General features: G+C 40.0%; 1 protein-coding gene across 3 annotated transcripts in view; it reads right to left on the bottom strand.

Moving 5' to 3' along the window:
- Positions 1-15,797, bottom strand: part of SLC2A9 (solute carrier family 2 member 9) — a 1,837,553-nt gene that overhangs the window by 970,342 nt on the left and 851,414 nt on the right. For all 3 annotated transcript variants that reach the window (XM_069202834.1, XM_069202850.1, XM_069202841.1), the window contains exon 7: positions 12,065-12,197. In XM_069202834.1, the coding sequence (XP_069058935.1) occupies positions 12,065-12,197 (133 nt within the window). The remainder of the gene's footprint in view (positions 1-12,064; positions 12,198-15,797) is intronic.

The raw sequence follows: 15,797 nt of genomic DNA, 5'->3' as shown, positions 1-15,797 counted from the left end.
CCCCTCTCCCCCCAAAGCTGCTCAGCTGTGCTAGAGACTAAGCAAGGACACGTTTCACAAAACCTGTTAAAAAAAGCTCAGCAATTTTGGCTTCGATCCATACACTTATGTTTAACTTGCTTAACTTGTATAAGTTTAAAACTTAGATGTACAATGCTTGGGAGAACTATGCAATGAAACAATGGAGATCTTCAAGGATTATTGGCTTAAATATAATTTGAGAAGGTGGCCCCAGGCTCCCTCGTAAAAAGTGATCCTTCTTTGTGACTGCCAGAACGTTCTAGGACAGGTGCTTTTTCATAACTGGACATATCGTTTTTACTTCCTTTTTGGGGTGTGTTTCAAGTTCATCCTTCAGTATTCACCCGTCAGTTTTAGTATTTGGTGAAATATAATTGATTCACGGCCAAGTGTTAGATTTTTGGAAGACTAGACTGCATGTTAGATAAATGTCAGCTCATTGAATTCACTCCCTAGAGTTTGGTAACCAAGAGGGGTGGGTAGAAGTATGAATTAGCTTAACAATGTTTGCTCCAGGGAGGTGGTGGTTCCCAGGGCTTCAATAAACCCTAGGAGGTGGGTCTTGTTCACCTCCCCCTATTTTTTTACACAATGCACGCAGGACCTGGCCCATCTGGGGGCAAAATGAAAAGCAAGGGGGGGAGACCCTGCTTGCTAATTGTTTTTTTAAATCACAGCAAAATTTACAAATTTTCCACAATTTTTGGTGTGTAAGGACCTATACCTGAAGACACAGTGCGCATCTAGTCTACCCACCCGAGCCTTGTTCCCTGTGTAAATTGTTATCAAGCTATATCAGTAAAGTGCAGCATTGGCTGCACTCATCTTGCTTCAGGAGATGTCCCCATGCCACCATGCTGCCTGTAAGTGTCCACTACACCCACATCCAACAGAAAACATCTACTACTCATGTGACATGCAGAGTGTTGCTGCACAATTACATAAATTATGGAAAATAACACAGCTGAGACTTATAATACCCTCTCCCCCCAAAGCTGCTCAGCTGTGCTTAGAGACTAAGCAAGGACACGTTTCACAAAACCCATTAAAAAAACTCAGTAATTGTGGCCGTTATCCATACACTTATGCTTAACTTGTATAAGTTTAAAACTTAGATGTTCAATGCTTGGGGGAACTATGTAATTAAACAATGGAGATCTTCAAGGATTATTGGCTTAAATATAATTTGAGAAGGTGTCCCCAGACTAAGAGCCAGTCCTGAAGAACAATTTCTTAAGTTCCTCAAGACATTTCAGAGATGCAATATTGCTGCCTTTCTTAAGGTGTATATTGCCATAATACCAGCAGTAACCCTGATGATAATTATAACTTTGTTGAAAGACAAACTATTCAATGGCTAAGTTGGCCATTGTCGAATTAGAAATATTCATGAAAACACTATGAGAACTATTGATAGTTATAAGGTTGTATCAAATCCATTGTTTTGATGTGCCAGAAGAACTACTTTTTATTAGCCCACAAAATTACATTTTGAGGAGGGGATTTTCTAAATACATTTTAAATTTGGCATCCTTTCTATGGGTGAAAAGGTTTGTGAACTAGTTTGAATGGGTGTTCTTAAACATACAGTTTGTGGAATCTGTACCCATCTTGTCCAAAATATAATCCATGTTGTGTTTATATGTCATGGTCATTAGATTTGGCAACTTTTAACATGGTTTCCCGTGACTTTCTGCTTTCTGACCTCCTGTTTTGATTGTGTGCTGAACTTTGCTTTTGCTGGGTTTATGACTCTGCGCACTTTACCACTGTTATCCAGTGCTAAAGTGCATGTGCTCTGTGTCTAAACCATGGTAACTTTGGCTTCTTCGTGATTTACATTATTTGGTTTACTAGTAAGTCCCTAGTAAAGTGCACTATGTGTGTCCAAGATCTGTAAGTCGAATGCTACTAGTGGGCCTGCAGCAGTGGTTGTGCCACCCACTACGGCAGTCTTTCAAACATGCTTCAGGCATGCCATTGCAGAGCGTGTGTGTGCAGTTTAAATTACTATTTCAACCTGGCAAGTGTACCCACTTGCCGCACCAAAACCTTCCTTTTCATTACATATGAGACACCCTTAACGTAGGTCCTGGTTAGCCCCAAAGGCATGGTGCAAAGTATTTAAAATGTTGGACATGAATTTTTTAGTTTAACATGTCAAGGTAGTGAAAAACTCCTAAATTCACTTTTCACTATTGCAAGGACTATATCTCCCATAGGCTAGTATGGGAATTGCCGTAAAACATCTTTGAAGTGTAATTTCCAATTGGGAAAAGATAGACAAATGGAGTTTGGTGTCTCTGGACTCACAATTTAAAAACACAACTTGCGGTAAAGGTGGTCTTCTAGAAAGTTGGCATTTTCTTATTTTAAACATCCTGTGCCTTAGCCTGCCTCCAATCCATGCCTGGTCTGTGTAAGGTTAGGTCACAGCTACATTTGTGAATTCCATCCAGACAGCCATAAATACACTTAACTGCCCTTGCATTCCAGCTGCACACTGATGGGTCTTCCTGGGCAGGAAAGGTGGAGGGGCTCCCATACTTCAAAGGTTAGCGGCCTGACCTCACACAAAGGACTGATAACCCCCCACAGAAGGCTTGGCAGACAGGACTGGGCTGAAACTGAACTGGGGCACTTCAGAACCACTCTTTGAAGCCTCCTCCACTTCAAAGGCACATTTGGCACCATGTACTTGAAACACTTATGGACTGAGGACATAATACCAGGAAGAAGGACTGTGGTAATACCAGCAGGGACTGCCACTTTGCTGTTTACTCTGCTGTATTGGCCTGCTGCCTGCTGCATCTTGCCTGGGAGTGAGAGGACTGGATCTAACTCTCTACATCCTGCAATCTAAAGTTCCTCCTAGAGCCCGACTGAGCTAGCCTCCTGTTTCTCAAGTCTCTTGGAAAAGACACATCACAGTGCAGAAATGTCACTTTTGCCACTGCTTGCACCGAAGCAACAGGCACCACACAATGACTGCGCAACCCAATGCACCCGACTTACAATGCATCCCAACTGGGCCAATACAGCACTGATGAATCAAAACCAGTACTCATTGCTTCTGGACGTCAACGCATCACTGGTGTTGCCCGATCAGAAAATGACACATCACTTGCAAGTCACCAAGCCTCGACACAACCACGGTACTGTCAGCAGGTCTGTATGACTCCTATACCCATCCCACACTCCATCGCGGTCAGACTGAACATTTGGATTTACCCTGGTCCACAGTGACCAGATAGTTCCGGTTGGAGCTATTGTCTTCTAAGCACTGCATTTTGACCTAACCTTTAAAATTTCATATCTTCATTTGTGTGTGTTGGATTTTTGTCTTATTTGTCTTGTTTGACTCAGATAAATATTGGCTATTTTTCTAAACTAGTGTGGAGTCCTCTTATGGTGTGCACAAATACTTTACATATTGCTTCTTCAGCCTGACTGCTCCGTGCCAATGTACCAGAGGGTAAGCACACGTAAACTTTGAATGTGTATCTTACTTGTCCTGACTAAGATTGTGGTCTCTACATGGACAAAGTGCAAACCTCTGCCAACTAGAGACCCGATTTCTAGCAATACTTTCATCTGCTTCATTTCAATTATTTTCAGGGATAAAAATGGAAGTGCACCAGAGGCTGGGCTTACATCTCCCCACCGACCAAAAAAAGTTAGATAATGGGGAGCCATTGGCCAATAGGTCAAGGGAGCAGCGTGTCGAAAAAGTTGGAGAACCACTGCCCTATGGTAACTATAACTCTCACCATCCCATACACAGTTTTCTCATCAATAATTTAAATGCAAATGTTCCTGGGATATTATCAATGATGTCATAAAAGGTGGCATTGTGTAGTATGTGTGGTAATTAGCAGTGCAAGGCGAGGGCATGAGTTATAGTTAAATTAGGGCATGAGCTATAGTTGCGTGAGATAACTAAAATTGTAACGGCAGAATTTCTATTGCTTTGTGAATTTAAAATCTGAACCTAACTATATTGTCCCTGTCACCTTTGTTTTTTTAGTGAATTTTGAAAGCCTTTTAAAAATTCTATTTCCTAATTATAACGTCTCTGTAACCTTTGTTTTTTTTTCTGTGAATTTATATGTTTTTTAATGCTATTTCCTTGCTATAGCGTTCCTGTAATCTTTGTTTTTTTTTGTGAATTTCACAGTTTTTTAAATATAAACTGTAGTACAATTTCACCCATAAGTTCACTTTACTAATATACATTTTCCCAAGTTTATAAATACATTTTATTCACATATTTATTCCTTCTATATATTTTAAAACAAAAAATTCCAACCAAAAGCACACATTCAATACTGAAACAACAACACATTTAATACAAACATATGCTATTGCAATTTCTGTAAGTGTATCACTGCCTGTGTGTAAGAGGATGTGTGAATAGGTGTCCGTGATCCATGCGCACTAAAAAAAAATGTAAGCGGTAGTTCAAAGTAACAAGTAGCTGTCCACTATACACTATACAAAACTTCCAGTTTCAATGTGTTAATACTGCCTGGTGGCGATGCCTAATTTTTTTGAATACGAAAGACTTGTACATTTTTTGCCCATTTAGTACATTTGTTGGCACTCTGTATACAGCTCCAAATCTGGTGGCACATTAGTGTGATTATCTTTTTCTGAAGGAATAAAGACTTTCACAGATAAATTTGTCTTGCAAGATCTAGTTTCCACACTATTTTTATTTTGAAATTATCTCATAAGAGATGAAATGCATAAAATGAATGAAACTGCTTATAGCAACAAATAATGTTTACTTTGTCGTATAAATCTTTTTTAGAAAGAAGGAAACTACCCTTTGAACTGGTTCATGAATTTGTGACACAGATTAAGAACTCATGGTTTGATGTTTACAATATAATTGAGAGTAAATGGAGTTGGCAACCTTTACCGATATGAATACTTTTTAATTTGCCACAGTAGTCAGATCAAAAAATTGTGTGTGCTTTTGAAGAATAGTTTCAATCAAATAAAATCCCAAGGGAAGAGCATTACATGCTCTCTTCTGTAAATTCTAATGTGAATTCTGTAATGGCTTTGTTCTTGAACTCTGCAGTTTTAGTAAAGTTAAGTATACCATGGCAGTGCTGATGGATAAATGTGACCTCAATTAGAAATGGTGGTTCTCTTGCATATATGATCATCAACTAACAGCCAGGCCTTTCTTGTTTGGTTTTAGCTTAGGTTATATTCTAGACAGTTTATTTGCTACGAAGTCTGGATTCAGGCTAAACCACAGTACAGAAACAGCACCCATAGATTACATCTGCATGATCCTTGATTCTCCTGGACCTCTTTGCATTATTTGACACCCTCTCACACCTCATCCTCATCAGACACCTGAACGAGATTGTCACCCAAGAACCAGCTCTCTGCTTCATCTGCTGCTTCTTAACAGATAGAGCACAAGCTGTCAGCTCGGCACCTTACTCCTCAGAAACCCGCAAACTCATCTGCAGAGTCCCTCAAGGTTCATTGCTCAGCCCCACCCTCTTCAATGCATAAATTATCCCTCTGGCCAATCTCAACCACGCACATGACATTAACATCTTCTCATATGAAGACGACACGCAAATCATAATCTTCCTCTCTGACAAGACCCTAAACACAAGAAACAAGTTCACAACCTGCATGCTTTAAGTCACTACCTGGATGAAAGCCAACTATTGCAAGTTCAACACAGACAAGCCTAGAACCTCGAAATAATAATTAACAGCAAACTGGACATGACTGCACAAATAAACACTATCACTGCATCCTGCTTCCACACCCAGAAGATGCTGATGAAGATCTTCAATTGGCTCCCAAGCAACACAGAATTTTTTTTTCATCACACCCTAGTCACCAGCAAGTTGGACTATGGGAACACCCTCTATGCCGGGACAACTAAACCACTTACTAGAAGACTACAGACCATCCAGACCTCGGCACCAGACTCATCCTTAACCTCACACAGATCTCATGTTACACCATACCTCAGAGAACTACACTGGCTTTCAATACACAAACACATTCAATTCAAACCCCTCACACAAACATTTAGGGCACTCCACAACTCAGGTCACACCTATCTGAACAGTTGCATCTCCTTCCACCAACCATGCAGACACCTCCACTCTACAGGACTCCTACTCATCAACATCCCATGCATATACAAAACCAGATCAGGAGAATAAGCGCTCTGTAACATCGCTCCCAAAGCGTGGAATGATCTCCCACTCCCAACAAAGCTTCTTCTTCTCTTCTTTAATTCCACAAGCAGCTGACGTCCTGGTTTTTCAATACCCTACCTAGCATAAGTAGAGCTAGGCACCCTACTCAGCACCAGGATTCCCTTGTGGGTGATACTAAGCTTTACAAATACACATAACATAACATACAACACATATGGGAGTAAGGTTCACATATGTATTGGTTGGAGCCAGATAATATGAGCACATTTACAAGTCCTCACACTAGGCAAGTGGCAGGTCCAGGAATGGCCACTCACCACTGGCCCCTGTTGCACAACCCTCAATTGCCAAAAATCCAAACAACCTATGTTTGAACCTGGCAAGGAACAAAGTCAATGGACAATTTTCAGGTACAATAAATGATGCACATATACATTTTAAGTATAGATTTTTGGTATTTCTCATCTGAAATTACTGTTTCAGCAATGAGAAGGAATACCCTCTGGCAACAGTCATAGGACCCAGGAGCCACTTGTGTACAGTGTGTGGACGATATCAGCCTAGGTTGCTGGCTTTCGCTATGCATATGTATGAAGGCAAAGGGAGAAACATCATCGTATATCAGCACTTAGGGACCTGTGCAACACTGGCTGAGTATTTTTTGGGTATCCAATGGCATGTAAGATGGACTCCTTCATGTTTAGTGAGTGGAATACCTGAGGAAGTCATTGTTATCAATGGAAGCTATCAGCTCACATTAGCTGCATTTTCTTGAGAAACTCCTCAACGATAGTCCCACAGTTAATAGTGGGACAATAGTCCACAAGAGTTTGTAATTCACTTCACCTGGTCCAAATCGGAAAAAGATGGGCAGAGTGACCTTCTAAATAATGTGATCAGGGTAAGAAAGTTTAGATAACTATTAGAAGGAAATTGTGTGGGGTGTAATACTGTGAAGAATAATAGGAATTAGACTGGAGCAAGATGGAATGGAATAGTTAAATTTGTTGTTCATTATAGGAGAAAGAAAAGGGCTGTGCAATACATATTATTGAAGAAATGCATAGGAGCCTGGGGTTGCAGAAACGCTTGCATTACAATTTGTGCATCCATTGGTCAGTTAAGGAAAGAAACTTGGGAATTATTTTGTACTTAAGGTAGTTCGAAGAAAAGGCATTTGGCAAGTGAGATTTCCTTAAAATTTACTTTCCTATTCCCTATTAAATAATACATAAGTCATTTCTCCTGACATCCCTTCCCCCTCAAAAAAACTTGTCAATGCATCTATACCTCACCAAACGGATCATGCAGTTTTTCATTCAGCTCTCATCTCAATAGCTGGGAGCTTACGGTAATCTTAGGGAGAGCTCATTCAGTCAGGATTGCATGCCTCACGTGCCTCTTCATTTCACCCCCACGACCATCCCAACTTAGTATTCCTGGCCATATTATCTCCACTTCTCTTACTAATTTAGATTTTTTGCCTTCTTCAAGAAGGGTGTCTGTATACTGAACGGGAAGTAGTCTACCACTAATGGTAGGATAGTTTTAAAGTTGGTCTGCACCTTATAGGGAACCTCTCCAGGGAGTACAGAATGGGTGAGATGTGAACATTCTTGTGCCCATGTCCAGCCTAACAGTCATCTGAACATCAACTTTAAGTGCAACTAGTTGCAATTTGATAACGGCTTACACCATCAAGTTTCCAAAGTCCAATACTGACAGTAAACAATATTGGATAACTAGCTTGGAAACTTGCCCTGGGATAAAACGTTTGTGCCTCTTTTTTGTGTGTTCATATGTGCTTGAAGGTTAAAGATGTGTATCAAGAAGAAGATATTTGTTAGGTGGGGATAACGGGAGGAATTCTGTTTTAAGTGGATTCAGCTTTAGAGCAGTAAAGTGACATCCAGGCTGATGACCTCACGTGCTCTATTCATTAATTCAACAAGTTCAGGAGAGGATGCTTTCCAATAGATCTAGGTATCATGTGCATAGAAATTATCTGAACTGTTAGATAAGCTAAGAATGGAGGCTATAGTCTCAAACTAAAATTAAAGGAAAGAGAATAGAACCATAGGGTACCTCTTGGAGTATATTTGCAGGGTCCAAGAGATAGTTGTCCATTTTGTCTGTATTGAAAGCTTTTTTTGCAAGTGTAATGAGAACCAATTTAGGACTCAGTCCCATTCTATCTTTTTTCAAAAAGGCTGATATAGCTCACCAAGTTAAAGGCAGCCGATACGGCTAGAAAGATAAGAGACATGAATCACTTTTGTATATGATGCAGTTATCAGTTATTTTTGTAATGCAGTCTCAATACTGTACTTTGACCTAAGGCCAAATAAAAGCTCATCAAGGAGATCTGTGTCTTCAATTAACTGTTTGAGCAGGACCATTAGCGGTTCTCTAGGACTTTAGACAAGAAGAGAAAGTCAGAGAGTGACAAACAATCGATATTTCGAGTCCATCCCAGGTTTCTGTATATGTATAGATGAGACTTGGCTTATTTTTTAGCACCTTGGAACTGCTCCTGGAGACCTAGAGCTCCTTGTAGTCACTCATACATCTAAGGATCACACCCTCAGGTCCACCTAAGTAACTTCTCCAGACCCCGAAATAGAAATATACCAATCATAATACTGAGAAGTCCTCTCAAATCAGTTTGTATGGATGCTTTGGATGTGTGAGATTGGCCAGAATGTGCTCTGTTAAATAGACTGTGACTATAAGAATTTGGGTACTTTAGGGATCTAAATTGTTCCTGACGCAAGCCACAAGTCCTTTTGGCATTGAAGGTGGCTGAACCATATAGACCACACTAGAGGTGCTTAAGTGATAGAAACTCATACGAATCATATTTAGTTTTTTGAATATGGCAAATGGATTCAGAGAAAATATGAAGACCAAAGTACCAGATAGGCAATTGTACCTTTTAGATCCCCACCCATTATTTCAGTGACAGACAGAGGTGTGAGCTGGCTGGACCATGATAAAGAAAGTGGTTCATGATGAAGAAAGTGGTAACAGATCATGGTAAAATAAACCAAGGATATCAGGATTTAGACAGGTGCGACTACACTTCGATGGTGGGGCGAATGTTCATGCACTGGGAAATTAATATAAATCTAAGAAAGGAATTTGGGATGCCCAGCTATTGACAGCTCAATAGATCTACATGCGGCAACAACAATTTGCGAGAGACTTCCTAATATGGGACAAAGATAGAAAAAAGAATGCCTGTGGTAAAAGCCTTTCACTTGCACCCTAGGAACTTGAAGATATAAGAAACTAGAATGGAGAAAATGATGAAGGAGTCGGCCAGCTCGAAACAGCACAAGTTGGTAAAAAATGTGGCCTCAAAGACAGGCAAAATTACCCTGAATACAAAGCCTTGCAAAATCTGATTCATTCTGCATCAAGGCCCGATATTCTACACCGTCGTGTGCAGGTACACAACCTGATTTGGTCAGCGCTAAATCTTGAAACTCACAACAATCATTAAGATTGGGGTTTGTTCTGGACCTATTGACACACTGGCTCACTGACAGAATATCAGTAACAAAAATATCACATGGACAGAATATTGTGTCAAAAAATTGAGGACCATAATATTGAGAAGGTAAGTGCAAATAGGTAAGTATAGATTTTACCATTCTTAACTTCACGTCTACTTACCTTGAAGATATACATATTGTTAAGGTACAGATACGTGGAATTATGTATAGTAACACTTTGCTTACTCATAGAACTTACCTTCATGATATTTTTGTCGTCTATATTTTCTGCACAATATTTTGTCCACATATTATTCTCAATAATTTGCCTATACACCAGTTCACTCAGTATTTCCAATAGCAATCTTCAGAGAGTTAATGCCAATGACCTGAGAACCATATTGCCAATCTCATCCAAACAATTCATTCAATGTGCTTCATTTCGTAGTGCTACCAATCAGTTCTGATGAAGACCACTTTAAGTTAAGATATAAGGGTCAAAAAGTCAACACTATGAGATGCAGACTGTAATTGTTTGCTATTCACTCACATTTTACTCAAAATATGGGCTAATGTTGTAAATTGAACTTTACTCACATATGTTCACTGTGTCATTCACTGGAGCACCCAATGGACAACTTAGATTTATGTTTTGTGGTTTGGTTCATTCTATTATGGGCCACCAATGTTTATTACATTCAGATATTTATGTGCATGGTGATTGTTTAAACTGAGGGAGCCTAGGCTTATGGCTTCCTCAGAAGGGGCCATTTTTGTTCCAGAATATTGGTTACCTAGGTTACTAGGAATACCCAGTATTTAGTTCTGGGCCATACACAATGGCTAAGGGTTTCTAAATACATAATATGACTGGGAAAATGTTCATGTAATGATGAAGTTTACTTGAAATTACTTGCATATATAGTAGTCATTATGAGAAGCAGATAGAATTTTACTATTCTTTGATTCAACCAGCCCAAAAGAATTAGAACATGAATAAGCGATAAGAATGAATATGGAATAATGTCTAGTATGTTATTGCTCCATTAGAACACAATTTCTTCAATTGTGCTCCCCATTAAACCCTGCTCTCACTAGATATGCATCTCCTCCATCTGTGGATTGGTTTCAGTTACATTTCTTCCTCGCAAACAACTCATGAGATCTATTTTCCGCCCAGACTGATATTGAAGTTGAGGATATTTTAGGCGAAAGTCATTTTGGCCTGACGAAATCGGGAGTCTCCCTCCTTAAGGGGGACTGTTGGCTTTCTGTCTTTATCACATTTCTGTGTCTATACTTCTCCTTCCTAATAATAGCCGCAGATCCCACCATTAAAAAAAAAAATGTTTAATGTTACTGGCCCTGGAAATGCCACCAAAAAATGGCATAATTTATTTTTTAAACTGCTGTTTAATGCAACTCAGCTACATCACTCTTCGAATATGAAAGCAACACAGATTAACATGCACGACGCCATTGTGACAGAGTTTTATGTTCAGCTGTATAGTGATTACAGAGCACAGACATACAGTACAATATACACGGTTCATTACACACTCACTAGGAGCTCATGTTCTGTGTAGGAAAATAAAACAGTGCCATCCTTATTACTGTATTCTTGTTTTCAAATTGTCTCAAAAACAGGAATTCATTTAAAAGCACAAGTTATAGTTTGAAGACTTGTTTTATTATTCATTCAATTTGTCATAAATGTGGAACAATCCCAAGGTTATTTAGAATAAGCAAAATTTACTCCCAGTCTTAAAGAGGCCATACACCCTAGATCAGTGGTTCCCAACCTTTTGACTTCTGTGGACCACCACTTTATCATTATTGGAACCCGGGGACCCTCACTGAATCATTATTTGAATCCAGAGATCCCCCAGTGAGTCATTACTACAAGCTGGGGATCTCATATGTTAATATGATTTAATTTTATAAGCAGTTGTGGACGCTCTGAGGAGGCTTTGCAGACCTCCAGGGGTCACCGGACTATAGGTTGGGAACCACTGCCCTAGAAGCCATCAAACAAAGCAGTGTTCTGGAGTGCCTATTGTTGGTGGTTGCTAGAGATGTAGCGCTGGTGGGAGACGTTTTTGGAAAAATATCTTGGGGTCATATACCTCCATGACAATGCTAAAACCACCTTAAACCAGGACAAAAGAAAAACCCATTGCAAATCAAGAACATCTTTCTTGAGTATGGTAGTCTTTCGTTTGTCTTCTGCCACAGAAAGATTTTTGTAGATCATACTTAAAGCGGTTATTCTGCTTTCTGTTAGCCAGCAGCAATACAGTACTGAAATAATAAGTATTAATGTTGTAATTATTTACATACCTTTCTCCGCTCTCACAGTATCTTGTTTCTCAAGTAGCAAATAACGTGGACTTTCAGGAAGAAATGGCAAAATTGCAAGTTGTAGCAATGCAGGAACTGCGATTAGCCCGAATAAACATGGCCACAGAGATTCCTTCAAAGGAAAGAAAGATTTCAATATTTATTGAAATCTGAAATGAAATTCAAAACGATTTTGCAAGGGTTTCAGTTAAATATACATAATTATTAAAAACTTCTTTTGATGGACTGATTTAGAGTTTGGCAGACCTATTCTCAAATCCCTGATGTAGCTGAGGCATCCTCTTTACCGCAACGGTGGTGCCCAGTCCTCTAAATCTAAAATTTCGTATTGCATTTTTGGGTTCTGTTAACACTCTGAGGGGCATATTTATACTCTGCTTGCGCAGGATTTGCGTAATTTTTTTTACAAAAATTCGGCGCAAAACTAAGACCATATTTATAATTTGACATTAGACCCTGCTAACGTCAGTGTGCGTATTTTTCTGGATGCGTGAAACCGCCTTGCGTTAATGACATCCAAGGTAGGCGTTCCCGTCCTAAAAATGACTTAAACACCCGTGTGGCATATTTATCCAACCAGGCAAAAATGGCACACAGCTGGGAGGTGGAGCCGGAAAATGATGTGAACCCCGATTTGCGTAAAAAATTAACGCCCCGGTCATGGTAGGCGTTAAGGGACCTGTGTGATCTTTTCCATGGTGGGAGACCATGGAGGCAGTCCACAGGTGCCCTTCCCTGAACCCAGGGACACCCCCTGCCACCCTAGCCCACCCCTGGAGGACATCCATGGATGGGGGGACCCATCCATGGTGAGTGGAGTTAAGTGTAGGTAAGTATAATTCTTTTTTTAGAGTGGCATGGTGGCGCCTAACTTGAGCCCCCCTACATGCCACTGTGCCCATTGGCCATGCTCAGGGGACAGATGGGCATGACCATTGGGCAGGGAGGCATGACTCCTGTCTTTGCTAAGACAGGAGTCATTTCCATGGGGGTTGTGCATCAAAAAATGGCGCAAGTCAGGTTGGAGCCAATATTTTTTACTCTAACCTGACTTGCACCATTCTTTGACGCACAACCCCCAGTCTTCCCTTCGCCTCCGCTGCCGGTTTGAGTAATTTATTTTGACGCAAACCAGGCCGCAGCACCTGCTAACGTCATTCCATAAATAAGGCTCCCGGGTGGTGCGTTGGAATGGCGTTAGCCAGCGGAAAACTTTTTGACGCAAATCTGCCCTGGCGCTGATTTGCGGCAAAAAGTATAAATATGGGCCTGAGTCTCCTGTATGAATGGTGGGATTGTCTTCAGTACAGAAAAGTCTATGTTGGCATGCCACCAGCCCATGGCAGCACACTAGAAAGTGCTGTCAGTTTGGGAGTACATTTTCAGAAGTTACATATAAAATATGACACACAGGGAGTTTTCACCCTGCCAGGCATATTTTCACAAATCTCTGTGCTAGACTGCAATTTTCAAATGGTGGTCTTGCACAAGTACCTGTGGCGCTGTCAGCAAACTGGTCAGCAAATTGTCAAAAAAAACATTGGCATCCTGTACAGAGTGTGCATGGATCCTCAGCCAGGCCTTTAGTTACATTAAAAGAAAAAAACAGCTGCAATTTGATGGTTAGGTCTATGATAGCTGTGCACTTTAAATGTGGTGGAAAATGTAGTGGATGTGCTTTCTGTATTGAAGCAAATTCTGTAAACATGATCAGAATAAACACCAGTTGAAAAATGTTACTAGTTATTTCATCATATGCCATCTATGTGGTAAGTCGTCCATGTTGAAACAATAATATTGGGAACACATCTCAGAAAGTTTAAAAAACACATATCACAAAACAGGAAAAAACAAAACGCTGCATGAGTACTACAAAAAATTCAAAGACACACTGGATGAAACATGTTGGAAGATTGTTGAGCAGATTGTGCTTAACCATCTTGGGGGATATACAAAATCTGCTCAACAATTTGTCAGCTAGGAGGAAATATATCTATGTTCCTCATTTGTGCTACTGAATATCGATCCCCAGAATACTGCGGTGCAATAATATCAAGGACAAAACATTGAGGGAGAAAAATATGAAAAGGTAAGTGCATGGAGGGAAGTAAAGATTTACTGTTCCTAACTCCACATCTTATACCACCAAATCAACTTATCAAAATACGCCCTTGCCAATTCTACAACTAAAACGTACATCACCTCTAGGGCAGGCCCTTGACAATCCTTTGGGCAAGGTGCAAAGTATTTAAAAAGTTGGACATGTACTTTTACGTTCTACATGTCCTGGTAGTGAAAAACTTCACAAATGTATTTTTCACTACAGTTAGGCCTTCCTCTCCCACGGGGAAACATTAGCTTATCTTATTACATTTAAAAAGTGATAACTTTTGCAGGCTGAAATGTCAAGTTTGGATGGAGACCGTGAAGAGCCACTGGTTGAGGATGTTGAAATGCCCAATGAAGATGTTAGTTGTGAAAAACAAGGAATTGACCTATGTCAAGATATCATTGACCACTTCTTCACCTGAGTATAAGTGTACCTTTAAATATTTTAATCTCCAATGTCAGTACATGTGACATAGGGAACATATCAGTCTGCAATGTTAATTTGGTAGGAATGGTCAGTTCAGGAAAGTCCAAGGCAAAGGTGTTAGTGGATCATAGTTCCCCTACATTGACTACTGTGCTCATTGCCAAATGTTAACTTTGTGCTAAGTATGGGCCAGATGCATCAAGAATGCATTTTGCGAATCGGAAATAGTGATTTTTAAGAAATCGCTATCTCTGAGTCGCAAAATGCAATGTATCAAATTTGCGAATCGGTAATAGCGATTTCTTAAAAATCGCAAATGCTATTACCGAATCGCAAATTGCGACACAGCCCCCATTCGCATCTATGGGCCTGTTGGCCCATATTTGCGAATATTTCGCATGTCCCAAATTGTGAATTCCTAACTAGAATTCGCAATTTTGGGAAATGCAAAGTCCAGGGTGCTGGGGGCCTAAGGCCCCCTCTGCTGCACCCCAAAACAGTTTTTAACAACATGTAAGGTGCACACATGCCAAAAGGGCATGTGTGCTTTACATGTAAATTTTAAAAATGCATTTTAAATGTATTTTTAAAATTTGCACATGGTTACCACCAAGTTAAACTTGGTGGTAATAGCAATTCCTTAATGCCCAATTCGCATTAAGGAATTGCTTCATACATGTGCTTTAGGAATCGCAAATAAGGATTCCTTATTTGCGATTTCTTATTTAGAGAGTCGCAATTTAAGTCAAATTTAATATGTGGAATGATTATTTATTCCTTGTTATTCAGTTTCAGGGTCCTTCACCATGTCATTTTCATTTGGACATTTCAAGGTTGTGACATTTGCAGTGATATGTTGCTGTTTGAAAGTACAAGACAAACGTGTGGATCCTGGGACAGACACTCACTTGGGATGGACAGATCTTGTACAGGGACAACTTACACTGTGATTGAATGGAAGTTCAGGAGATTGGATCAGACTTGTCTTATGTGTGATGTTGCCATCAAGGCAATTTGTGCCACTTAACTTGCTCAAACCACATGTGTATGTCAAGATTTAGCATATTGTTCTTCCTTCACATTGGCTAAATCTTCAATTTGTATTCAGTAAAGGTAGCTGTTGATGTGTTTCCCCATAGTTAATAGGACCTTTTTTGCACACCAGTGAATGGTGGT

The sequence above is a fragment of the Pleurodeles waltl genome, chromosome 1_2 (genome assembly GCF_031143425.1).
Source record: "Pleurodeles waltl isolate 20211129_DDA chromosome 1_2, aPleWal1.hap1.20221129, whole genome shotgun sequence".
In the NCBI taxonomy this organism is placed as follows: domain Eukaryota; kingdom Metazoa; phylum Chordata; class Amphibia; order Caudata; family Salamandridae; genus Pleurodeles; species Pleurodeles waltl.
Note: the sequence above shows the minus strand (reverse complement) of the source record. Positions and strands in the feature narration are given on the sequence as shown.